This window comes from Ornithorhynchus anatinus, chromosome 6 (genome assembly GCF_004115215.2).
Source record: "Ornithorhynchus anatinus isolate Pmale09 chromosome 6, mOrnAna1.pri.v4, whole genome shotgun sequence".
Classification (NCBI taxonomy): domain Eukaryota; kingdom Metazoa; phylum Chordata; class Mammalia; order Monotremata; family Ornithorhynchidae; genus Ornithorhynchus; species Ornithorhynchus anatinus.
This window is the reverse complement of record NC_041733.1, coordinates 28692230-28717224: the sequence shown is the minus strand read 5'-3', so window position 1 is coordinate 28717224 and position 24995 is coordinate 28692230. Positions and strand designations below refer to the sequence as shown.

Sequence of the window (24995 nt, the reverse complement as noted above, 5' to 3'; positions counted from 1 at the left end):
TTTTCTTAGTGTCCAGAATCAGGATTTTAACAGGATCATCACAGTCCACCTGTCACCACAGTTTATCTTTTTCTTATATGACCTAAGGCAATCCACATTCACCCAGCCACTCACAAATCCATCCAGCCACTCACATCCATCCTTCATGGAAATAATCTATACTGTTCCTTCTACCTTTGCCTTTTTTTACTCCTTTTCTTAGATTTAGCAAAAGCAACCTAGTTGGTAGTGGACATATGGGGTGGGGTTGGATTGTAATAGCAGGAATAGTATTAGTTGGAAGAGTGTCGGGGGTGGGAAGGGGATCCCAGTAGAAGTTTTCAAGGCCTAGGAGTATTTTCAGAAAAAAATGTTGGAGTCACACAAAACTATGCTGCCAGAACGCCTGGGGAAGAGATGGCAGCAATGGAGCAGTAGAAATCAAACTACATTATGTTATTGGTGGTGGTGATTGTGCTGTGTACAAGTTCTTTTCCTTAAGTGTCCATTTTAATACAGTAATATGTTCCCTTTCTGGTTAGGGAACAATATAGTAGTTCTCTAATGGAATAGGAGAAGTAGTGTGGTCTTGTGGATAGAGTATGGACTGGGGAGTCAGAAGGAGCTGGGTACTAATTCGGACTCTGCCACTTGTCTGCCGTTCCTCCATTCATTCAGTCTTTTTTATTGAGCACGTACTGTGTGCAGAGCACTGTACTAAGCTCTTGGAAAGTACAATTCAGCAATGCTGTGTGACCTTTGGCAAGTCATTGCATTTCTCAGGGCTTGTTACCTCATATGTAAAATGGGGATTAAGACTTTGAAGCCCATGTGGGGCAAGGACTTTGTCCAACCCAATTTGCTTGTACCCACCCCGGCACTTAGTATGCTGCCCGGCACATAGTAAGCACTTACGAAAAGCACAATTATTAGTTTGCTTTAGAGGCGGAGTGGGTGTGGTTCTGAAAGTATACAGACTCGTTTTGGGAAGGGAACGTGTCTGTTACTTCTGTTGCATTGTTCTCTCCCAAGTGATTAGTACAGTGCCCTGCACATAGTAAACACTCTAGAGATACCATTGATTGATTGATGTATAGAGTAATTGGAAGCAGTAAGAGGAGCAGCATAGCCTAGTGGCGAGAGCACAGGCTTGGGAGTCAGAGGTCATGGGTTGTAATCCCTCCTCCACCACTTGTTTGCTGTCATCACTTGTGACCCTGGGCAAGTCACTTCACTTTCTCTGTGCCTCAGTTGCCTCATCGGTCAAATGGGGATTGAGACTGTGAGCCCCACGTGGGACAACCTGATGACCTTGTATCTACCCCAGCACTTAGAACAATGCTTGGCACATAGTAAGTGCTTAACAAATACCTTCATTATTATTATTATTATTATTATTATTATTATAGTTAATAGAGAGTGATGAGATGGAAAGCTATATCTACTGCCACCTATTGGCCCCCGAGTTGTATTAGCAATTTCAGATAAGATTGAAAGGTGTAAATGAATCCTAATAAATTAGGGTAATTTAATTTAATTTTTTAGTCAGGCTTGGAGAGGAAGAACAAATGCTTAGATAAAAAGTTGCTACATATAGGTCATTGTTAAAATTGATGGTAATTCATTATTTTCTCCCTTATAGGAAAATATATATTTTTCAGTCATTATTTATTGAGCACTTACATGCAGGCCCCTGAACTAATGCATTCAAGTCAGTCATCTTTATTAAGCACTCACTGTGTGCGGAGCTCTGTACCAAGCTCTTGGGAAAGTACAATACAACAATAAAGAGTGACAGTCCCTGCCACAACGAGCTCACAGTCTAGAAAGGGGGAGACAGACATCAGTACAAATAAATAAAATTACAGATATTTACATAAGTGGGGTTGGGGGAGAGCAAAGGGAGCAAGTCAGGGTGATGCATAAGGGAGTGGGAAATGAAGAAAAATGGGGCGTAGTCTGAGAAGGCTTCTTAGAGGAGATATGCCTTCAGTAGGACTTTGAAGTGGGGGAGAGTAATTGTCTGGCAGATCTGAGGAGGGAGGGTGTTCCAGGCCAGAGGCAGGACATCGGCCAAAGATCGATGGTGAGATGGAGGCACAGTGAGAAGGTTAGCACCAGAGGAGTGAGGTGTGTGGCCTGGGTTGTAGAAGGAGAGAAGTGAAGTGAGGTAAGAGGGGGCAAGGTGATGGAGTGCTTTAAAGCCATTGGTAAGGAGTTTTTGTTTGATATGGAGGTGGATAGGCAACCACTGGAGGTTTTTGAGGAGGGGGATGACATGTTGTGAACATTTCTATAGACAGATGCTCTGGGCAGCGGAGTAACATATGGATTGGAGTGGGGAGAGGTGGGAGGTAAGGAGGTCAGCAAGGGGGCTGTTGCAGTAATCTAGGTGGGATAGGATGAGTGACTGTATTAATGTGGTAGCAGTTTGGATAGAGGAAGGGGCGGGTTTTGGCGATGTTGTGAAGGTGGGACCGACAGGATTTGGTGGCAGATTGAATATGTGGGTTGAATGAGAGAGAGGAGTCAAGGATAACGCCAAGGCTTGTGAGACAGGAAGGGTAATGGGGCCGTCTAGGGTGACGGGAAAGTCCGGGAGAGGACAGGGTCTGGATGAGAAGATAAGGAGCTCTGTTTGGACATTTTAAGTTTGAGATGCTTGGAGTATACAGAGTTGGTAGACATGATCCCTGCCCACAAGCGCCATACAATCTAGAAGGGGAGACAGACATTGAAATAAATTACGGATATGGACATAAGTGCTATGGGGCTGAGTTTAAGGGTAATGCAGAAGTGAGAGGAAGTAGGGGAAATGAAGGCGTAATCATGGAAGGCTTCTTGTACAAGTTGTGATTGTAATAAGCCTTTGAAGATGGAAAGAGTGATGATCTATTGGATATTGAAAGGGAGGGAGTTCCAGGCAAGAGGCAGGATGTGGTTGATGAATTGGTGGTGAGATAGATGAGATCGAGGTACATTCTGAAGCTTGGCGTTTGAGGACTGAAGTGAGCATGCTCGGTTGCAGTAGGAAATCAGGGACGTAAGATAGGAGGGGGCAAGTGTCTTAAAGCCAATAGTAAGGAGTTTCTGATTGATGTGGAGGAGGATGGACAACTACTGAAGGTTCTTGAGGAGGGGGGAAACAGACTGAGGTTTTTTTATTTGTTTTAGAAAAATGATCTGGGCAGCAGAATGAAGTATGGACTGGAGTAGGGAGGAAGGAAGGTCAGCAGGTAATCAAGGCAGGAAAGGATAGTGCTTGAATCAGTGTAGTATCAGTTGCCCTTTCATTGTTTTGAAGGATTTTATTTCTTCTCATGTTGAAACAGTGTGGCTGGTTCAAAAAGTGAAAATAATAGCGACTTCAGAAATCTACAAAAGTTAGTTTTCCCTTAACACAAGCTACCTTTGCCCTCAAGGAACCAAACTGCTGAAAGTGGGATGGTCACAGATTTGCTGCTTCCTTCTCTCCATTGTTACTGCCCTCAGCCCTTCAATTTAAAATGACCTATCCTGGGATTCTGCATGGACCCAAAATGGACCCAAAATGCAGTCACCACTGCAACCTCTCTTTTCCCCCAACTCTCTTCAGTCTCCCCTAACTTCTGTCCACTGTTCTGTGTCCCTCACCACCTCCTTCCCTTCCTTGGGCTCACTGGTTGCTCTCTTTTGCCCTCCTTTATTCTTCTTGGTTTGGGAATTCTTGGTTTATTGTCAGTTACCTGATACTAGATTGAGGCCTTTCTTAAACTTGTTGATACATATGACAGTGACGCTGGAAAATTACAGACGTCAGCATAGCTCAGTGGATAGAGCACGGGCCTGGGAGTCAGAAGGTCATGGGTTCTAATCCCAGCTCTTCCACTTGTTTGCTTTGTGGCCTTAGGCAAGTCACTTTACTTCTCCGTCCCTCAGTTACCTCATCTGTAAAATAGGGATTAAGACTGTGAGCCCACTTGGAACAGGGACTGTGTCCAACCCAATTTGTTTATATCCACTCCAGCGCTTAGTACAGTGCCTGACACATACTAATTGCTTAACAAATACTGCAATTATTATTATTATCAGCATTATTATTATTATTAGCAGTTGACTATAATGCTTTGTTCATTAGTCTTTATGCTAAATTGATGTTTTTAAGGTACACATTATTCCTCTAAACCATGAGGCAAGCATTTCCTTCACTCCAAACAATAAAATGTGTCCTTTACCTAAAATATTTAAGGAATGTGAAGTTGGAGACGGGAGGAAAAGAGAGTAAGGTAGGGGGTACATTTTTAGTATTTCAGCCTACTAATCTTTAGAGAAGTAAGAAGTTACTTTCTCCCTCTGGTATTTTTGAATTTAAATGCCAAATGGAGATTATTAAAATGCTTCTATGTGGCTAATAGATGAAAGCCAATGGATTAGGATTCTTGATGGTAAGTGCTTGTGATGTGATTCCTGTTGTCACTGCGTTTTTTGCTTCCTTTGCAAGGTACCAACTTCCCTTATAAACTGATTGCTTTATTCAACTCAGAATATGGAGTGAGGGGCTAACTGTAATAATAAAAGGGATAACAAACTGCAATATAGCTATAGGTTTATATAACACTTATATTTTTTAACAATCTGTTTGGCCTGGTGATTTTTGAAATTATTTGCTTATTGTTTTTGTAATAGTCTTGGAGGACTTCTTTTTAATTAGAACTAAAGCTGTCCAGATCTAAAAAAAAACTTTGAAGCTGGGGGAATTTTATAGGTTGGCCAATTCTTTATAAACATTCCATAAGAACAAAATGATTTTAAAATTACTGTTTTTTCTCAAGATGATAACCTGCAACTGGTAAACCATGAAGCAAGTTCTGTGGTAGTGAATGTTCCTCATCTTGACAATCCAACCTTTGAAGAGGATGAGACCCCTGTTCCAGAGACCCCTGTTCCAGAGACCCCTGTTCCAGAGACCCCTGTTCCAGAATCCCGTGTTCCAGAGACCTCAGTTCCGGAGACCTCAGTTCCAGAGACTTCTGTTCGACAAGTTAATTCCTGAAATTGGTAACCAGTGAGAGACTAGAACCTTTGCTAAAAGAGAAAACTGCCAATAAGGGTCCAACGTATTATCAAAATTATGAATAGACTGGTTAACTTCTCTGGAAACTGACACTGGACATATTAAGATGTTATAATAGTTGACGAATTATTTGAAAGATTTAACCTATTGTTCCACTTTTCTTCCACAAGAAACTCATTTTAATTATTTTCACAGATGAGTTTCTCTTGACAATGCAAAAAGCACCTTATGTTAATTCACTCAACACAACTCATCTAATTGCCTCTATTATTTTTTTTATTTAAAAAGAGATCATTGGCTTATAGGTTAAAGAATCAGGAATTTTCTCCAGAAAATCATTTTGATCTCTTTTTTCCAAAGGTAATGCAACACTTAGAAAAGCAAATTACTTTAGGAAATGCCCATTTCAGCAGCACTACCTGATTCAAACAAAATCTCTTTCAAATAATTTCACGTTCTTATAAGTAGACTCAGTCTACTTCAGATGAGTAACGAAGCATAGTCTGTAATAGAATATGAAAGAAAAATTAGTATGTTACTAATACTAAGTAAAATTTGTTCTTGCCAATACTATAAAAACAATTTCCTTTGCAGATAGGTGGTGTAGCTAAACCTCTCACTTTATTACTTGTGGGAGGATTTTAAAGCACAGACTATAAACTAGTAAATGATTTGAAAGTGGAAGTATGTGGGAGTATGTGTCAGAAATCTAACCACTTTGCTCATTTCATGTATTAATTTATACAACCAGACTTGAAGAAGCTGGGTAGAAATTTGTGGCAAGAATGAGTCTGTTAAATAACTTCCAGATAGTGTTTTGAATTTTGGAATGATAAAAATATACTTTATCAAAATTAGTAAAGAACCAAATCTTTCCTTTGTAGCTAAAATTTGTTGAGAATGTTTTCTTATGTTTGATAGAGAATTGGGTGGGAGCGGGGGAAGAACACCAGATGCCTTAACAATAGTTTGACTCTTCATCCACCAAAGTTAACTAAATCTATTAAAAAATGCACTTTATTTTCATTCTGTGTGGCTTACCTTTTATTGTGGAGTTTTGTTTCCAAGACACATGCTAGCAGAATGTAGTCAACAAAAGAACAATTATGTTTATTTTTGTTTGCTAAATCTAATTACTACTTTATTTGTATAGAGTGATTTGAAATGTATATAACTCATGATTTGTATTGAATTTCTTTAAACAGTACATGTAAATAAAATGTGATAATAATAGTCTGTTTCTGATACTCAGCTATATTCAAAGGCCATTGTGGGGAAATTAAATTCTTTTGGGAGAAAATATCTAAATTGAAAAAGGCACTGACAATTTTGCCAAATTCTAAGTTCTTATAAACTAGAATCAAATTATTTTCAGGACAGAAATAGCTGCTACTTTAAGATCGTGTTTAAGAACATTGGTACCTTAGCCCCCCACGGAGTAGTAGAATTATCTTTCAGATCAGAGGTGACTCTGTCAACAGTGAAATTGCATCTATTAGTGTGTCTTTGTGAGAGAATATGTAGCACATTTGCACACTTAGTCTGTGAAAATCTGATAGTGCATCGTATATGACCCACTGCCAACCCAGGTGAACATTGCTCAGACACCAGTGGCTAAGAGGAGAAAGATCTGTGGTACTGCCATCAGGTCATGAGCTTCAGTCAGTTTTATTTTTTGAGCACTTACTAAGTGCTTGAGAGAGCACAATACTATGGAGTTGGTAGACACGTACCCTGTGCACAGTGAGCTTACAGCTTGAGTTGTATTTGCAATAATGGTGATGGTTGGCTCCAAACCACCCCTGTGCCTGACCTCGGTCCCATCCCACCCAGCCTCATATCCTGGGAGAAGGCTGGCGGTGAGGAAATAAACCCAGAACAGAATATCTCAGACTTCAACAGCAGCAGGCATCACCATGCCCTCACTATTTTGGTAAGTCATTCGTGTGTACTATATTCAGGTTGGCTGAGTAAGATTTGGGAGCAATCCTGGGAAGTCACTTTAGTAACCGAGGGTTCCACCGGCTGTGTGCCTCTGAGGTGAAGCTAATGGCAAGTTGAAAAACTTTCTCAGAAATTCCCTTTATATTAATGGTCCTAATGGTTTGAAATAGTATAATACTGTTGTAATAGTATTTATTAAGCACCTACTCAGTTCAGATCACTGTACTCAGCAATGGGGGGAAAAATATAGCTAATAGGAGCTGCTTCAAATGGGGTTAGAACCAAACCAGATGGGCACTTGTCCCTGAGTTGCCCAAAGGCTCATCTGTGTAAAAAATGATGGTTGACTTGCTTAGCTGTACCACCTGCATTTAAGATGCAGTCTTCACCCCTTTCTTGGGGAACCAACTGGGAAGACACTTATCCCTTCCAGGTTCTCCCTGGTGACCTGCAAGCTGGACCTTCGGGTCTGTGTCTGCAGAATTTCAATAAAATCCTTCTTTGGAACCCATTTTTGTCCATTTTCAATTTGGGTTTGAGCCTTTTGGAGCCCTCCCTGAAAAATCTAGTAAAATTTCTCAGGTTATGTTGTACCCTTTATTTGTTGTTAATGACAGTTTTTTGAGCAAAGAGTAGGCTACTGGTGGATGGATAGTCCCTTAAGGACCTTTAGGTCCTGGGAGCTATTCTTTAAATCGTTTAATCTCCCTAGGTTTGGTTTCATTACTTCTTTCCTTATCGTAATTGCGATGAGGGAGTTTCCTCATTTATAGGCGAGGCTTTGGAATCCTTATTCTTCCAGTGGAATTACCCTGACCTCTGCTACATGTAAGCTTGTTGGGGGCAGGGAGCATGTTTATTGTTATATTTTACTATCCCAAGCGCTTCATTCATTCAATAGTATTTATTGAGTGCTTACTATGTGCAGAGCACTGTACTCTGCTTGGAATGTCCAATTTGACAACAGAGAGAATCCCTGCGCTCTGCCCACAGTAAGTGCTCAATAAATATGATTGACTATATTTGCCTGAATGAATTTCTTGCTGGTTACAATATCTTCTTAAAATGTGGCATTACAGGTAGGAGTTGTCCAAATCATAGTTTTAAAATTAGGACTTCTTTTAACTGTCTCACTCTTCTGCCATGCTCTTTCTTGGGTTGGGGTAGGATTCTAATGGTCATTCAGGGCTTTTTGTTTTTGGCCACTCTTTTCCAGTTCCCATCCAACTGTCTGAAACTGCTGTTGGACTAGGGGGACACAAAACATGGTTTAGATTGTAAGAGCCCCAAGTGCAGGAGCTATATCCTTTATTTCTATTTTACCAAATGCATGTAAAAATCCAGTTAATGCTGTTGAAGATGATGAGTGCTGAATAATCCCCTGCCTAAAGGTACCCAGAGACAAGTTTCTCTGAAATACATTCATAAAAGTTAGAAAGCAGGATGACCAATTTGTTCTTTCTCAGATTAGAGAAGCAGCATGGCCTAGTGGATAGAGGATGGGCCTGGGAATCAGAAGGACCCGAGTTCTAACTCTAGCTCTACCATGTGTCTGCTGTGTGATCATGAGCAAGTCACTTAACTTCTCTGTGCCTCAGTTACCTCATCTGTAAAATGGGTATTAAGACTGTGAGGCTCATGTGAGACAGGGGCTGTGTCCAACCTGATTAGCTTGTATCTACCCTAGCTCTTAGTACAATACCTTAGGAAAACAAAATCCTATGACTGTAGTTGGGGAAAATTATCTCAGTTACTACAAGTGCTTTACTCATTGAAGTAGAATTATTTCTATCTGCCACTTCCTTCCATTTCAAGCACGTCATGCTTGTTTCATTGATGAGGAAGCAGAGTGTCCTAATGGAAAGAACATGGGCCTGGGAGTCAGAGGACCGGAGTTCTATTTTTGGCTCCGCCATGAATCAGCTGTGTGACCTTGGGTAAGTCACTTGACTCTCTGTGCCTGTTACCTCATCTGTAAAGTGGGGATTAAGACTGTGAGCCCCAAGGGGTTATGGGCTGTGTCCAATCTGATTAGCTTACATCTACCCCAGTGCTTCATACAGTGCCTGGTTCATAGCACTTAATACCTTATAAAACGCACAAAAAGGCCCCCAGATTTGTAATGGGTATACCACGATGTATAATGCATCAAAATATGATTATATGAGAATAAGTATTTTGAAACATTAAGTAGTCATTATAGGAGGGGTAATATGAAGTTTCATGATTTTTTTTAGTGCTTTAAAAAAAGTAAGCTTCTACTGTAGTGTATGTCCTACCTGGTGTTTTTTTGTCTCAAGGAAAGCACCACCAGTTATGGAACTGGAAAAACAATATGTAATTATTCTCTTAAAGAAAACAAAGTTTTTCTGGTTCTGCCAATCCTCTGGAAAACTTTGCAGATCATGTTTTTAATTTGTTCAGGGAAAAAAGAATGGACACCATCCTCACCAAGAGGAACCTGGCCTTTCCCTAGTCAGACTGAGGTGTTAGCGGATATTATTTCTAACCAAATTTTTTCTACAGAAGGATAACTTTATAGGAGAGAGGATTCCAACTTTTCAGGTTTACATCACGCTCGCTACACCGCTGGGGCAAAAAGCCGAAAACATCCGATCATCGTTACCTATCACGAAGCTCAGAAGGTAACTACGCTGCCAGTGCCAGCCAGTTCAGGGCTGAAGCTTGAGGATCTGCATACCTGCACTTTTGGGGGGAACCTAGCTTATGGTAAGTAACCCAAATTCCTATGGTTCTAACGAATGGAGCTGGGCCACACTGTGCCAGAGGATCTACCCCTCTCCCGGAGGGTGAAAGTGTATTGCTGTGGTGTGGAATGACAGAGGTAGGAGGGAGACCCAGGAGTTCCTGGCATCCAGCAGATACCTGGCTTCATGTTTAAGGGTATGGCCATTGAATTCTACATCACTGTCTAGGTCTTTAATCATTTTTACCCCACCTAATTAGCTCTCTGTAAGTACCTCCTCCCTGTCATGCCCTTTCTGTCCAGGACACTGTGTGACACTAAGAATAGTCATCATCCCCCATAGAGTTGACAATTATTGTAGCACATGGATTGACCAGGTGTGGCACTGGGCAAGGCTGTTTGACGACATGACTGTCGGCTCACAGAGAAGGTATACAGGCTGCACCCTCATTTGGAGAGGTTTTTCCTCAATGGAGCAGTAGCTCCCTGGGAGGGGTTTTGCAAGTAGTCAATTACTGGGATCAACCCATCTGCCCAGAGGAGGAAGCGACACTGTGCTGTTCCTGGAAATACTTCCTTTGCCTTCTTGAACGTTGATCTACTTACCATTCCTGTCATTTCCCTGCTCCTGTTGGCCTAGTTGTAGGGGGTACCACTGCATGTTTTGCTATTTGTTTTTTCCTTTTCCATCCTCCTTGTTGACTTACGAGATGGGTGAGAACATGGTACTGCGTTGTTTTTTTTTATTACTTAAGCACTAACTATGAGCCAGGCACTATACTAAGAGCTGGTATGGATACAAGCTAATCAGGTTGGGCACAGTCCATGGCCTCCAGGGGTTTCACAGTCTTAATCCCCATTTTCCAGATAAGGTAACCGAGGCTCAGAGAAGTTAAGTAACTTGCCCAAGTTCACATAGCCGACAAGTGGCAGAACCAGAATTAGAACCCAGGTCCTTCTGCGTTCCAGACCTATACTCTATCTGCTAGGCTACGCTGCCTCTTGCCGGCTAGCGGGTAGCCATGCCTTGTTGATAGAACACTCCCTAATCCTTTAACAGGATTCTAACCAAAATAACAAAAACTCTGAGTGTTCTAGTTACAACAACTAGTACAGTGCTTCGCACACAGTGAGCACTTAATGCCACTGATTAAACGTACTGGAAGCTCCTTTCCGGATGATGCACGTGTTTTTGAATCATCCCAAAATAGCAGACGCACCAGTTCCTGGTTGGCAAAAATATCTAAGAACCTTTAAAGATGTGTGAAAATGTTCAATGTCAAATGAAACCTTTTTTTGAAACTGTTCTTTCAGTTCAGTTGGAATTATATTTCTCGCAAAATTGTAGGTGCCAGTATTTCATTTTGTGTGTGGAAAAACAGGAGGTGTGATTTTTAGGTGGGGAGTATTCAGTGGAGGTGTTGGAAGAAGCAGGCTGGCTTTAGGGCAAGGGTGATATGTGGTCTTCTCAGCCTTGCTGAGCCACTCTCAGGTCTTGTTGGAACGCCAAGATGAGTTTGACTGATCCATTAAGCTGTGGGGGCAAAAGCAATGCTCCAGAGAAACTGGAGGAGGCAACAATTCCTTGTCATCTCCACAGAGGACACATCCGTGCATATAGCATTTAAATGTATTCATGAGAAGACATTTTTAACAAGGAAAATCCTGTCAAATTGAATAGTTTATTGATAGAGATGAATATATTAAAATTAGATAAGCACGAATTGGGGGCATTGCATTTCCCCGAATGGATTCCCGATGATAAAATTTAAAAGGATCCAGTTTATAGAAACCAGACTGTGCTGAGAGAAATGTTTTGACTATCTTCAGTAGAGGAAAATTAAGAGAAATCTAGTCTCTGTGTGCCCTGTCACCCCAGTTTTAGAATGACATTGCTTAGGAGGTAGAAAAATTAATGTCTAGAAATGCCGCTCTAAAGTTGGGAGTCTTATATTGATTTCATTTTATGAGAATGGCATAATTGTGATTTCTTTTGGCTTGGTAAACCAAAATTAACAGGAAAGTACTAAATGTTGGGGGGGATTTGGGTATGACGTTAAAGTAGGATGGGTTAGAGAGAAAAAAAGAAAGGAAGAATTATTTGAGGGGGAGAAATGACGATGCCCATATCACCTGCCTCACCTCAGACACCCTATTTACAAAGACCAAATCATCAGTGGTAATTTCTTGCTACTAATGTACCAGAAACCAAAAAAAAATTGAGAAATTTTTGTGTCTATATTGTATTTTCCAATTATGTCATTTATACACTGTAAAGATACACAAAGGCATAGCATTTTGCTGACAAGTGCAACTGGGGTAGATTCTGCCCTGTATCTGTGTGCAGGTTTGCACCTGATCTCATCATAATATGACTGAAGAATCCAGCTGAAAATGTGTACACCATGAGTGTCCGATGACTCAGTGGAACGGTATCTGGTTACATTCCAGGTCTGGTTCTTTACTATTCCATTGATGCTAATAGGAATTGTGTTTTTTTCTGCATAGAAAAGAGGATAGGGTGGGCTGGTGAGCGTAGAAGTCTAATCAGGTTCATCTTTCTTGCTGTAAAACAGAGTCTCATTCCCCTAGAATAGACATCTTTCCTCCCAGGGGCCCTGGGGAGGAGGAGGGATCTTGCAGTGAAGTTGGAGGGGTAAGGAGAACCAGGGCCCAGGCCCACATTCAGGGTCTTGGAGACCAGGATTTACTACTGCAAACATTCTCATTTAGAAAAACAATCCTTAGAGCAGGATATTTAGGGATCCAGTTTTCTTGGGCAATGCTCTCATTTTGGAAAAGCCCTTTCCCTTTGGGCGATAAATTGCCAACCTGGGCCCTCTATGGAACACACAACTCAGGACACTTAGTTCTCAGCTAAATCAATCAGTGGAATTTATTGAGTGCTTACTGTGTGCACAACACTGTACTGAGCGTTTGAGAGAGTGCAATATAACAGAGTTGGTAGACAGGGTTCCCTGTCCACAATGAGATTGCAGTCTAGATTCTACAGTCTGAAGACCACATAACCTCAGATAACTCTGGGGAAAACCTGGATTTTGATACAGCCTCTCTTGCTCCCCTACCCATCTCGTTTCCAGATGCTTTTTTTACGGTATTTCATTCAATTGTATTTATTGAGTGCTTACTATGTGCAGAGCACTGTACTAAGCGCTTGGAATGTACAATTGGGCAACAGAGATGTGCTTACTGTGTGCCAGGTATGGTTCTAAGCACCAGCTAGATACAGGCTAATCAGGTTGGACACAGTCCATGACCCATGTGAGGCTCACAGTCTTAATCCCCATTTTACAGAGGAGATAATTGAGGCAGAGAAGTTAAATGACTTGTCCTAAGTCACACCAGAGATAATTGGCAGATCCCGACCTAGAACCCAGGTCCTTCTTATCCTCAGGCCTGACACACTGACCACATACACTCCCCAAGCCAGAATAAACCCTTAACTACTGGGACAGTTGCCTTCACTAAGACCTAGCCTTTTTTGGGGTCACTAATACCCACATTCTCTTTCCTCTCTAAACGCTGATATTGAGGTTCACTGAGTTTATGGCGAATATAAAAATACAAATGATCCTGACAAGTTTGGTTTTTTTTTTCCACTTCGAACCCTCCCTCCTGGCCTACTTTGAGTTGTCACCTCTAGCAACAGTATAATTTGAAAAGGCACTGTACAGCGGAAGCACTTTTGACATAGATGTTTCCCTGAATGATACTAAAAACCCCTGCTATGAATAACTGAGCATAACCCCCTAAATAAAAGCAGAGCAAAAGATTCCAAGTTGTTCTTGAATGTTTTGAATTGCGGTCATGGAGTTGCCACACCGTTTGAAGGGCAATCTCTCAGGAGGTGGGGCGAAGGGCAGACTAAGTCTTGGAAGCTGGCACTCCCCCTCGGATCGGGTGATCTTTCTGTTCCAAAACCTTTATGTAGTTTCCTTTTTTCATGTCAAAACTCGCCAATGGGAAAAGAAACGACATCTTCCAGGCCGCCCGGCTGGCCAACCGTTCAGCTGGGAAGCAGCGTGGCTCAGTGGAAAGAGCCCGGGCTTGGAAGTCAGAGGTCATGGGTTCAAATACCAGCTCTGCCACTTGTCAGCTGTGTGACCGTGGGCAAGTCACTTCTCTGTGCCTCAGTGACCTCATCTGAGAAGCAGCGTGGCTGAGTGGAAAAAGCCCGGGCTTGGGAGTCAGAGGTCATGGGTTCGGATTCAGACCCTGCCGCTTGCCAGCTGTGGGACTTTGGGCAAGTCACTTCACTTCTCTGTGCCTCAGTTACCTCATTTGTCAAATGGGGATTAAAAACTGTGAGCCCCACGTGGGACAACCTGATCACCTTGTATGCCCCCAGCACTTAGAACAGTGCTTTGCACATAGTAAGCGCTTAACAAATACCATATTATCTGTAAAACGGGGATGAAGACTGTGAGCCTCATGTGGGACAACCTGATGACCCTGTATCTACCCCAGCGCTTAGAACATTCTTTCAATAGTATTGATTGAGCGCTTACTATGTTCAGAGCACCGTACTATGTACTTGGAATGTACAATTCGGCAACAGATAGAGACAATCCCTGCCCATTGATGGGCTTACAGTCTAATCGGACAATGCCCTGCACATAGTAAGCACCTAACGAATACCAACATATTTGATTAAATTAATTTAAAAATTGTGGACAACCTGAAGACCCTCTATCTCCCCCAGCGCTTAGAACAGCGCCCTGCACATAGTAAGCGCTTCACAAATACCAACATATTTCAATTGATTTAAAAATTGGGAGCCCCACGTGGGACAACCTGATGACCCTGTGTCTCCCCCAGCGCTTAGAACAGCGCCCTGCACATAGTAAGCGCATAACAAATCCCACGCATAACAAATCCCAACATATTTGATTCAATCGATTTACAAATACCAACATATTTCAATTGATTTAAAAATTGGGAGCCCCACGTGGGACAACCTGATGACCCTGTATCTCCCCCAGCGCTTAGAACAACACCCTGCACATAGTAAGCACTTCACAAATACCAACATACTTGATTCAATCGATTTACAAATACCAACATATTTCAATTGATTTAAAAATTGGGAGCCCCACGTGGGACCACCTGATGACCCTGTGTCTCCCCCAGCGCTTAGAACAGCGCCCTGCACATAGTAAGCACGTAACCGATCCCACGCATCACAAATCTCAACATATTTGATTCAATCGATTTACAACTACCAACATATTTCAATTGATTAAAAAATTGGGAGCCCCACGTGGGACCACCTGATGACCCTGTGTCTTCCCCAGCGCTTAGAGCAGCTCCCTGCACATAGTAAGCGCATAACAAATCCCACGCATCACAAATCTCAACATATTTGATTCAGTCGATTTACAAATACCAACATATTTCAATTGATTTAAAAACTGGGAGCCCCACGTGGGACCACCTGATGACCCTGTGTCTTCCCCAGCGCTTAGAGCAGCTCCCTGCCCATAGTAAGCACGTAACCAATCCCACGCATCACAAATCCCAACATATTTGATTCAAGCGATTTACAACTACCAACATATTTCAATTGATTTAAAAACTGGGACCCCACGTGGGACCACCTGATGACCCTGTGTGTCCCGCAGCGCTTAGAACAGCTCCCTGCACATAGTAAGCGCATAACAAATGCCAACATTATTATTACTAAGGTGGGCCGGGCGTCCTCGCATGGGGCGGGAAGGCCGGCCCGCCCTTCACGTGCGTCTGGCCGCCTCCGGCGGTGCATCACGGGAGTTGTAGTTCTCCCGGCCGGGGTTCCCTGCAGGCGCTAGCGGAGGGGGAACTACAACTCCCAGCGGGCGCCGGGGCGCCAGGCTCCTTTCCTGGTCGGGAGTCCGGCCGCCGTTGGGCTGCCTACGTGGGCGAGCGGGCGGGCGGTCGGACGGACGGACGGACGGACGGACGGGCGGCCGGTCCTTTCGCCCCCACACTAACCGTCCGCCATGTGGCTGAAGCCCGAGGAGGTGCTGCTGAAGAACGCGCTGAAGCTGTGGCTGATGGAGCGGTCCAACGAGTACTTCGTGCTGCAGCGGCGCCGGGGCCACGGGGAGGAAGGCGGCGGGGGGCTCACAGGTGAGCCGGGGCCGCCAGACCCCAACCGCCGCCGCCGGGGCGGCCGCCCGGATTGCCCCGCCACGGACTAGAGCAGCCCGGCCTAGTGGTACCTCGCCTCCCTTCTCTCTTTCTACCGCCCACCTCCTCCCCTTCCCCCGTTCGCGCCTATTCCTCCATCGACCCCTGGCCCACGTCCTCCCGCCGTCCTGGAACGCCCTCCCTCCTCACCTCCGCCAAACTCCCTCTCTTCCCCTCTGCAAAGCCCTGCTGAGACCTCACCTCCTCCAGGAGGCCTTCCCAGACTGACCTCCTTTTCCCTCTGCTCCTTCACCTCCCTTCTGCTAAGCCCCCTTTCCCTCTGCTCCTCCCCCTCAGCACTGTGCTCATTTGTAGGTATATTTTATTGCCCTCTTTATTTTGTTAATAAGGTGTCCATCCCCTTGATTCTCTTTATCGTGATGATGTCTTGTTTTTATCCCTCTGTCCCCCCCCCCGACTAGACTGTGAACCCATCATGGGGCAGGGATGGTCCCTAACTGTTGCCGAATTGGCCAGTCCAAGCGCTTAGTACAGTGCTCTGCACATAGCGCTCAATCAGTACTATGGAATGAAAGACCGCGGGCTTGGAAGCCGGGAGGTCGTGGGTTTTAATCCTCCCACCGCTTGTCTGCTGGGTGACCTTGGCCAAGTCGCTTCACTGCTCGGTGCCTCCGTTGCCCCCTCTCTAAAACGGAGGTTGAGTCAGGGACTGTGGCCAACCTGATGTGCGTCCAGAATAACTGGGTATTTCTTAAGCGCTTACTCCGTGCCACGCACTGTTTTAAGCGCTGGGGAGATACACGGTCATCAGGTTGTCTCACGTGGGGCTCCCAGGCTTCATCCCCACTTTACAGGTGAGGGAACTGAGGCCCAGTGAGGTGACTTACCCAAAGTCATAGAGCTGACAAGTGGCGGAGCTGGGATTAGAACCCACGACCTCTGACTCCCAAGCCACCAAGCCACGCTGCTTCTCTACCATGCTTCTCTAGGGTGTATCCACCCCAGCGCTCAGTACAGGGCCTGGCACATAGTAAGGACTTAACAAATATCAGGATTATTATTAGTACATTCAATAGTATTTATTCAGCACTTACTATGTGCAGAGCACTGTACTAAGCGCTTGGAATGTACAGTTCTGGGACCCACCAGGTGGGTCCTCTCCCTTTCCCTCCCCCACCCTCCCCCATTTCCTTACCCAGCCAGAAGGTCTGGCCTGGGGTCGGACCTGGAGGGCATCACCCACCATCCCTTGTGCCTTGCCCTCCTCCCCCCAGAGCAGAAATAATAATAATTACGGTATTTGGTAAGCGCTTATTATGTGCCTGGCTCTGTACAAATTAGGTTGGACACAGTCCCTGTCCCGCATGGGGCTCACAGTCTTAATCCTCATTTTTCAGTTGAGGTCACTGAGGAAGTGAAGTGACTTGCCCAAGGCCACACAGCAAATGAGTGGCGGAGCTGGGATAATAATAATAATAATTATGGTATTTGTTAAGCGCTTACTATGTGCAGAGCACCATTCTGAGGGCTGGGGCAGACACTGGGTAATCAGATTGTCCCAAGTGGGGCTCACTTTTTTTTTTTTAATCCCCATTTTTACAGATGAGGTAACTGAGGCACAGAGAAGTTAAGTGACTTGCCCAAGGTCACACAGCAGACGTGGTGGAGCCAGGATTAGAACCCACGACCTCTGACTCCCAAGCCCAGGCTCTTTCCACTAAGCCACACTGCTCTCTGTCCTTCCTTCTGGGGCCCTAGGGGACACAGCTTTGGCCGGGTAAGGGGTGTGCCAAAGAATAACTGGAAAGTTGAGCTGAAAGGCTGCTTTATTGTCACATTTCTTCTGACTAGTATCGCCGTCCATCAGTGGTATTTACTGAATGCGCTTACAGTGTGTAGAGCACTCTACTAGATGCTTGAAGAGAGTATAATACAATATTGTTTGAACTCTGGAGGGACATGCGTTAGAAGCTGTTTCCTGTTTAAACCCTCAAATCAGTCATATTGAGTGCTGTCTGTGTGCAGAGCACTGTACTAAACTCTTGGGAGAGTACAGTAGAGCAGAGTTATAGACATATTCCCTGCTCACATGGTGCTCACTCTTTAACACATATCCAAGTGAAGGATAGCCCTTTGGAAAGACGATTTCTCTCCCATAGACTTGAAACTCGTGGGTTGGGAACATATCTGCCAACTCTGTTACACTGAATTCTCCCAAGTGCTTAGTACAGTGCTCTGCACACTGTTAGGGCTCGGGAATTACCACTGGTGGTGATGATAATTTATTGTGACTTGTCAATTTGCACTTCCAGTTCTTTTGGGGGTCATTTTAGAAATTGCTAAATCTGCACACAGAATCAGAATCAGAAAAGAAAGTGCTACTTTTGGGCTGCTAGTATTCATATTTTTCCAGAGCTGTCTAACAAAGGTGAGAAGTAATACTCAGCAATTAAGTGAAATAAGTGTACTTAAAACATGAAATTTAGAAGATTAAAGCCTTCTAAAAATTTTCATCTGGTAACCTTGAAAGTAGTTTTCAACTATCTGCACTGTCTCCAGGTCCCTTCCAGCTCTTATTTTGTGACCGTGTAGTTATGTTCTCAGACATTGTTTGGTTTGCAAAGTATATTGCCCTGCCAGTATTTACACAGGTATTACAGAAAATGAGATACATGCCCTACTGGGTGTAAGATATTTCTTCCTCTTCTCCCAAATCCCAAACCTAGTGTCCTGTTCAGGGTTTTTTGGTGTTTTTTGTGGAATTTCATTTAATCGGATTTATTGAGCGCTTACTGTGTGCAAAGCACTGTACTAAGCACTTGAGAGAGTACAACACAACAATAAGCAGGCATGTTCCCTGTCCACCATGAGCTTGTGCCAGGCAGTGTACTAAGTGCTGGGATAGGTGCAAGGTTGTCAGGTTGGACACAATCCCCATTGCACCTGGGGCTCACCGTCTTAATCCCCATTTTAAAGATGAGGTAACAGGTGAAGAGAAGTGAAGTGACTTGCCCAAGGTCACCCATCAGACAAATGGAAGAGCTGAGATTAGCACCCAAATCCGTTTGTCTCCCAGGCCCGTACTCTACCCACTAGATCATGCAGCTTCTTAGAGTGAGGCTGAAAGCCAGTAGTGCTATATTGCTGTTCCCTTAATGCCTGAGCAGATTCATAAAGGAATGCAGTGCTTATGAGATGGCAAAATGTGAATAATGTATTACTGAGTGTACAGTTCGAGTCTTAGCAATACTCATGAACATGAATGGGGTTCTGCTCTCTGCATATTTGAATATGAAGGATGACTGTATATTTAGTACCTCCTCTTAGCAGTACACTACTACCTGGTGGAACCAAGAAAGTATATTATGTTGCCAAAGATATCATAAATATCAGCCCTCTTATACCAAACAAGATGGAAGAACAGTCAACTAATAGTATTTGAGTCCTACTGTGAGCGGAGCACTGACTAAATGCTTTGGAGAGTACAGGAGAGTTAATAGATGTGGTCCTTGCCCCTAAGGAATTTATATTCTAGGGCAGAAAGAGGCATTGAAATCATTTATTGACAAGAGGAAAGAAGGAAGGACTGGTGTACTCGAGTTAGTACCCAAGTAATAGGGTATGTAAGATATGTTCATAAGTGTTGTTGAAGGTTGTGAGGTCGCTACAGAAGAAATTAGCAGTAATAGTTTTTATTAAGCATTTATCGTTTGCAGAGCACTGTACTAAGCACTGGGAAAGAATACCTACTCTCCTTATCCCTCATGATCATGAAATGAGCAGTACAGTCCCCTTGGAGGAGACTTCAGGAAGGCTTTTAATTAATGAATCAGTAGTAATAGAGTGCTTATTTTGTGCCAAACACTGTACTAAGTGCTTGGGAGAGTACACTGTAACAGAGTTCGTAGACATGTTCCCTGCCAAGAAGGAGTCACAATTTAGAGATGATCTCTGAAGACAGGGAGATGGGTGCTTTGTGAGATTTGAGGTGGGAAGGGCCTGCTAGAAGAGTTCCAGCCAACGAGAAGCCTGGGAAGCAGCGTGGCTTAGTGGAAAGAGACTGGGCTTGGGAGTCAGAAGTCGTGGGTTCTCATCCTGGCTCCGCCACTTGTCAGTTGTTTGACTTGGGGCAAGTCACTTCACTTCTCTGTGCCTCAGTTACCTCATCTGTAAAATGGGGATTAAGACTGTGAGCCTCACGAGGGACAACCTGCTTACCTTGTATCTACCCCAGCACTTAGAACAGTGTTTGATACATAGTAAGGGCTTAACAAATGCTATCATTATTATTATATAGGCAAGGGGAGATAAATTGAGACCACAGCATAGTGAGTAGGTTAGCTGGAATGAGTGGGTGAAGAGTGAATAAGTAGGAAGGAAAAAGTTGAGTGTTTTAAAGTTAGTATTTGGGAGTTTCTGCTTTATTTGGAGAGGAGTAGGTAACCATTGCAGATTTTTGAGGAGTGAAGAGATGTGGGTAAAATGAGATTTTGGAAGAATGATTTGGGAAGCAGAATGAAGTATGAATTCCTGGCAAGGGGATCAGTGAGAAGACTGATGCCCTAGTCGAGCCAGGGTATGACAAAGTGTGAAATGGCAGAAGGGCTGTTTGGATGCAAAGAAAGGGAAGGGATACTGGAAATACTGTTGAGGAAAAACTGACCTGATTTGGAAAGATACTGAAAATGGGACTGAAAGGGGAAGGTGTCTAGGATTAATGACGAGGTTATGAACCTGAAGGAAGAGTGGATGGTAATGTTGTCAATTGTTATGCGGAAGAAGGTGGCAGAGAGGATTTGGGTGGGAAGATGAGTTCAATTCTGGACATATTAAGCCTGAGGTACCTACAGCATATCTGTGTAGGTCAAACAGCTTGGGTATCTGAGTGCTTCCTGTATGTAGAGCATTGTTCCAAGTGTTTCAGAGAGTACAGTACAATAGAGCAGGTAGCTGAGGGGCTAAGGGAGGAATGCATATCAAAGTGCAGAAAGGACCTATGTGGAGATCTTCTTGCTGGGGGCAGGAGGCAATGCAGTATTGCATAGAAGGACAAAGGCAGAGCTTGTTGTGTAGATTTGAGAGCTCTCAGCACAGGGAAAGTGACCAGGTGGGCAGAGAGCTAAGAGAACCAGGAATTAACTGTGCTAGAAAAACCAAGGTTAGACAGTGGGTCTTGGAAACTCAATTGGAGCATGTATACACTTGTGTTTATTTTCGTGGCAGCTACATTGTACTATTCTAGACTAAAATGGTTCTGAAGCTAAAAACCACTGGCTTCACAGTCAGCCACCACCAGCCCAGGATGGTACCAGGCTGATGAAGTGTGGAATAGACTTCTAATGTTGTTATTACCGTAAATTAATGTATTTTTGTTTGAAAAGAATAAATGCTGTTTTATTTGTAAGAGATAATAATAATAATGTTGGTATTTGTTAAGCGCTTACTATGTGCAGAGCACTGTTCTAAGCGCTGGGGTAGACACGGGAATCAGGTTGTGCCACGTGGGGCTCACAGTCTTCATCCCCATTTTACAGATGAGGGAACTGAGGCACAGAGAAGTTAAGTGACTTGCCCACAGTCACACAGCTGACAAGTGGCAGAGCTGGGATTCGAACTCATGACCTCTGACTCCAAAGCCCATGCTCTTTCCACTGAGCCATGGTAAAATTGGTAAAGTCGTAGTGGCATTTGACCATTGTTCTAGGCTCACATTGACTGGAACAGAACCTGTCTGAGCAACTGGTTGGTAGATACAGCAGAAACATGCTCTGGGGCTTTTAGGTTGCCTAGGTCTTCCCTGGGCAGGCTGGGAACAACTAGGGCATCTGCCTTCTTCCCACGGCTGCTGAAATCCCATCCTCTATTGGAGCATGAGGAAGGGGATGTGTGGCCAATTCCCTCCCTCCTTCCCAATTGCTGTCAGGGGCCTCTTTGTCTCTCCCCAAGATGGTGTGAATTGTGGGGCCCGTTTTATGAAAACTCTGGCTTGGAAGACCTGGGAATGCGTTTATGTTTTAGTGAGAGTTACTTTGCCATCGTGGGATTGGGAAGCGTGGCAAACCAGGAGGGAGAAGAGCTAGTGGGCCTCGTGGAGTGGAGAAGATAGAAACGTTAGGGCAGAGAGAGAGGGCATGCAGCAAAAAGAAGCTGGGAAAAGACAGAGAGAGGATAAAGGGAAGCTTTTCTTATTCACTCTCTTCATCTACTTCACCCCATTTCCCCCTCTTCATTCCCCTCAAGCCAATCCAGTCATGCCTCAGTCTTATCTCTTCTGCCTGAGATTTCTTGCTCAAACCCTCCCAATGGACCTGGATCTCCCTCACCCTCCAAATCCACCAGGCCACCCGCTTCCCATAATCAAAGCCCCTCTGAAACCACACCTCTTCCAGGATGCCTTTCTCAACGAATTGCTCTTCCTCTCCATTTATATCCCCCAACAACTGCCACTTCAGCACTAGCTATGCATGGTATAGGCACGACCACCCATACCACTTCTGCACATACCAACTTGCATGCCCTATTACTTAAGCACTCTCTCATGTACATAGTCAACTTCTCCCTTCTTCCTCCCATCTAAATTATTTGTTGCCCCTTTTGAAGTGTAAACTTCTTGAGGGCATTCATCATGTCTAGTAAATCATTATTGTGCTAAAAACTTAGGTTTTTAGTATAGTGTTCTGCACAGAGCCATTCAAAAAATGCTATTGATTAGTTGGTTGTTGAACAAACGGTGGGAGTGAATGGGGAAAGGCTGCAAGCCTGTGAAAACAGACGAGGAGAAGTTCCCAGAGAAGGACATAGATGAGAAACCTAGAAGTCTAGGGAATGAGCTAGAGAAGAGACAGGCTATCAGAAGAGTTGAGATGTAGAGGGAAAAGAGACAGGGAGAGAATTATGGGATGAGAAAGAAGGGTGTGTCAGAGGAAAAGTAGATTATCTCCTTAAACTGGGAGCCTAATGGATATTTCTGCCAGTATTTTTGGAAAATAAAAAGCTTGAGGAATAGAATAGTTTAAACAATTAAAATTATCACGTTTATAAGGATTAGTCTATTTCTAATTCTGAAAATATATAAATGAGCATTTCCTCCGAATGCTTTTATGGAATCCTTCCTCTAAATCTTTAGTGTTTTGGGAAGTGCCTACTTGAAAAAAGTATGCTAACGTGAACTGCAACCTAGGGACTCTCCTTAGAACATAGAATTGTGGATTTATATATTTCATTGTCTAATTGAAGATCTGGCCCGTCCTTTGCTTCCTTGTCCACCCAACTTTCTACCTTTGGCTTTAAGGCATGTAATCAGCTCTGTACTCTCTACTTATCCTTGCTTCTCTCCCACTACACCCCAGCCCGCATGCTTTACTCCCCTCAAACCAACCTACTCACTCTACTTTGTTCTCATCTCTCCATCTCTCTCTCACATCCTCTCTTCTGCTTAGGATTCCCTCTTCCCTCATATATGACAGGTCGGCTACTCTCCCCATCTTCAAGCCTCTCTGTATTATATTTTCTCAACCACTTAGTACAGTGCTCTGCACATAGTAAGCACTCAATAAATACCATTCATCGATTGAAATAGCACCTTTGCTAGATGGCCTTCCATCATTAATCCCTCATCTCCCCACCTCATTTCCCTCCGTACTGTGACTTCAACACTTCCATGTCACAATTGTAAGCTCCCTGAAGGCAGACATCCCGACTTAATTTTGCTGGACTCTCCGAAATACTAAATACAGTGTAAGGCACACATATGCATATTAAATTTGAATGATTGATGATCCTGAGTTTATCTTTAGAGAAATCCCTCTATGCTGTCTTAAAGCAGTGTGGGAAGGAAATGTTTTACCACCTCTTAAGGCAACCAAGCAAAATTCTGATTCCAGTGGGAGGTCCTGAAATATAAAGGTCTCTCTAGTCACCCCCTTTAAGTTTCTTTGTGATACACGAATGTTACCTGGGAAGTGGACATGAGACTACAAGTGGGAACAGGGCCTTACAGGCAGGATGGGATGAAAGAGAGTGCTGAATAAGTACCTGGCACAGGGCTAGGGAAAAGCAGGCTAACCCAGCATGGCCATGGCCCCTACTGGTTCAACTGGCGTGAAAGGGCTTCTGTAGCTCTCAGCAATGGCCCCATGGGTGTCAGCAGCAGCAGCAGCATCAACAACAAGGGCTCCCAGGGCTTTCAGCAACGGCCCCTGGGCTCCACACAGCAGCTGTGAGAGCTCCCACAGGGTTGTAGCGGCAACCCTCTGGACCTTCGGCAGCTTTGCTGCCCGAGTGCGAGTGGCCCAAGATGGGTTGTGATAGTAGCGATGGTGTCATGTGCAGCACTTGTTCAAAAATCCTGGAGCACGGGGGCGGGGCGGGGGGTGTGACGAAAGAAGGAAGGGGGTAAGTAAAGATCAAGGGAGAGGGTGCCCCTGAAACTCTCATAACGGGATAGAGCGGGAAGAAGGCTTGCTTGGCAAGGCGAGGAAAGCGTGGAAAGGGAATTGACTTCCCTGTAGCAGTTGGAATCAGGATTTATGGATCCAACTAATGTATTTTCATATTTTAAGTTTTGTTGAGTGCTTGGGACCCAGGATATGCCTCTACTTAGTCTAGAAAAAGGTAGATGGAAGGAAAGGAAGGAGTTTGTGCTAGTAGAAAAAGCATACGCTTGGGACTCAGAGGACCTGGATTCTAATCTCGGCTCTCTCACTTATCTGCTATGTGACGTGAGGCAAGTCACCTAACATTCCTGTGCTTTAGTTCATCTATAGAATGGGGATTCAATCCTACTCCCTCCTAGTAAGAGCATGAGCCCCACGTGGGATAGTGACCGTGTCCAACCTGATTATGTGTTTTTTTCCCCTTGCACTGAGTATAGTGCCTGGCACTTAGTGCTTAACAAGCACTATTAAAAAACAACAGCACAGAACTTGAGTTGGAATCTCTGAAATCTCCTGATGACCTCAATTTGAACAACAGACGGATTGTGGAAAGTGCTGTCAAAGTTATTGCTAAAATATTTGTAAATCACTGGTTCTTGGACAGTTTAAAGGATTTTTTTCTCATTGGTAGAATTATGTCTTTAGCCTGCCTTGCATAATGAGTATTCTCACCCTTCTAAATTTAGCACATGCTTAGATTGATGAATTTCTGATCTTGCATAATTAA

At 43.9% G+C, this 24995-nt stretch overlaps 2 protein-coding genes across 3 annotated transcripts in view; both read left to right on the top strand.

Moving 5' to 3' along the window:
• RNF128 (ring finger protein 128) overlaps positions 1–6265 on the top strand; it is a 64153-nt gene extending 57888 nt beyond the window's left edge. For both annotated transcript variants that reach the window (XM_007665898.3, XM_029067755.2), the window contains exon 7: positions 4791–6265. In XM_007665898.3, the coding sequence (XP_007664088.2) occupies positions 4791–5011 (221 nt within the window). In that variant the 3' untranslated portion in view covers positions 5012–6265. The remainder of the gene's footprint in view (positions 1–4790) is intronic.
• Positions 6266–15591: 9326 nt separating this feature from the next.
• Positions 15592–24995, top strand: part of TBC1D8B (TBC1 domain family member 8B) — a 45714-nt gene continuing 36310 nt past the window's right edge. The window contains exon 1 of the mRNA XM_029067248.2: positions 15592–15812. Within this exon, the coding sequence (XP_028923081.1) occupies positions 15683–15812 (130 nt within the window). The 5' untranslated portion in view covers positions 15592–15682. The remainder of the gene's footprint in view (positions 15813–24995) is intronic.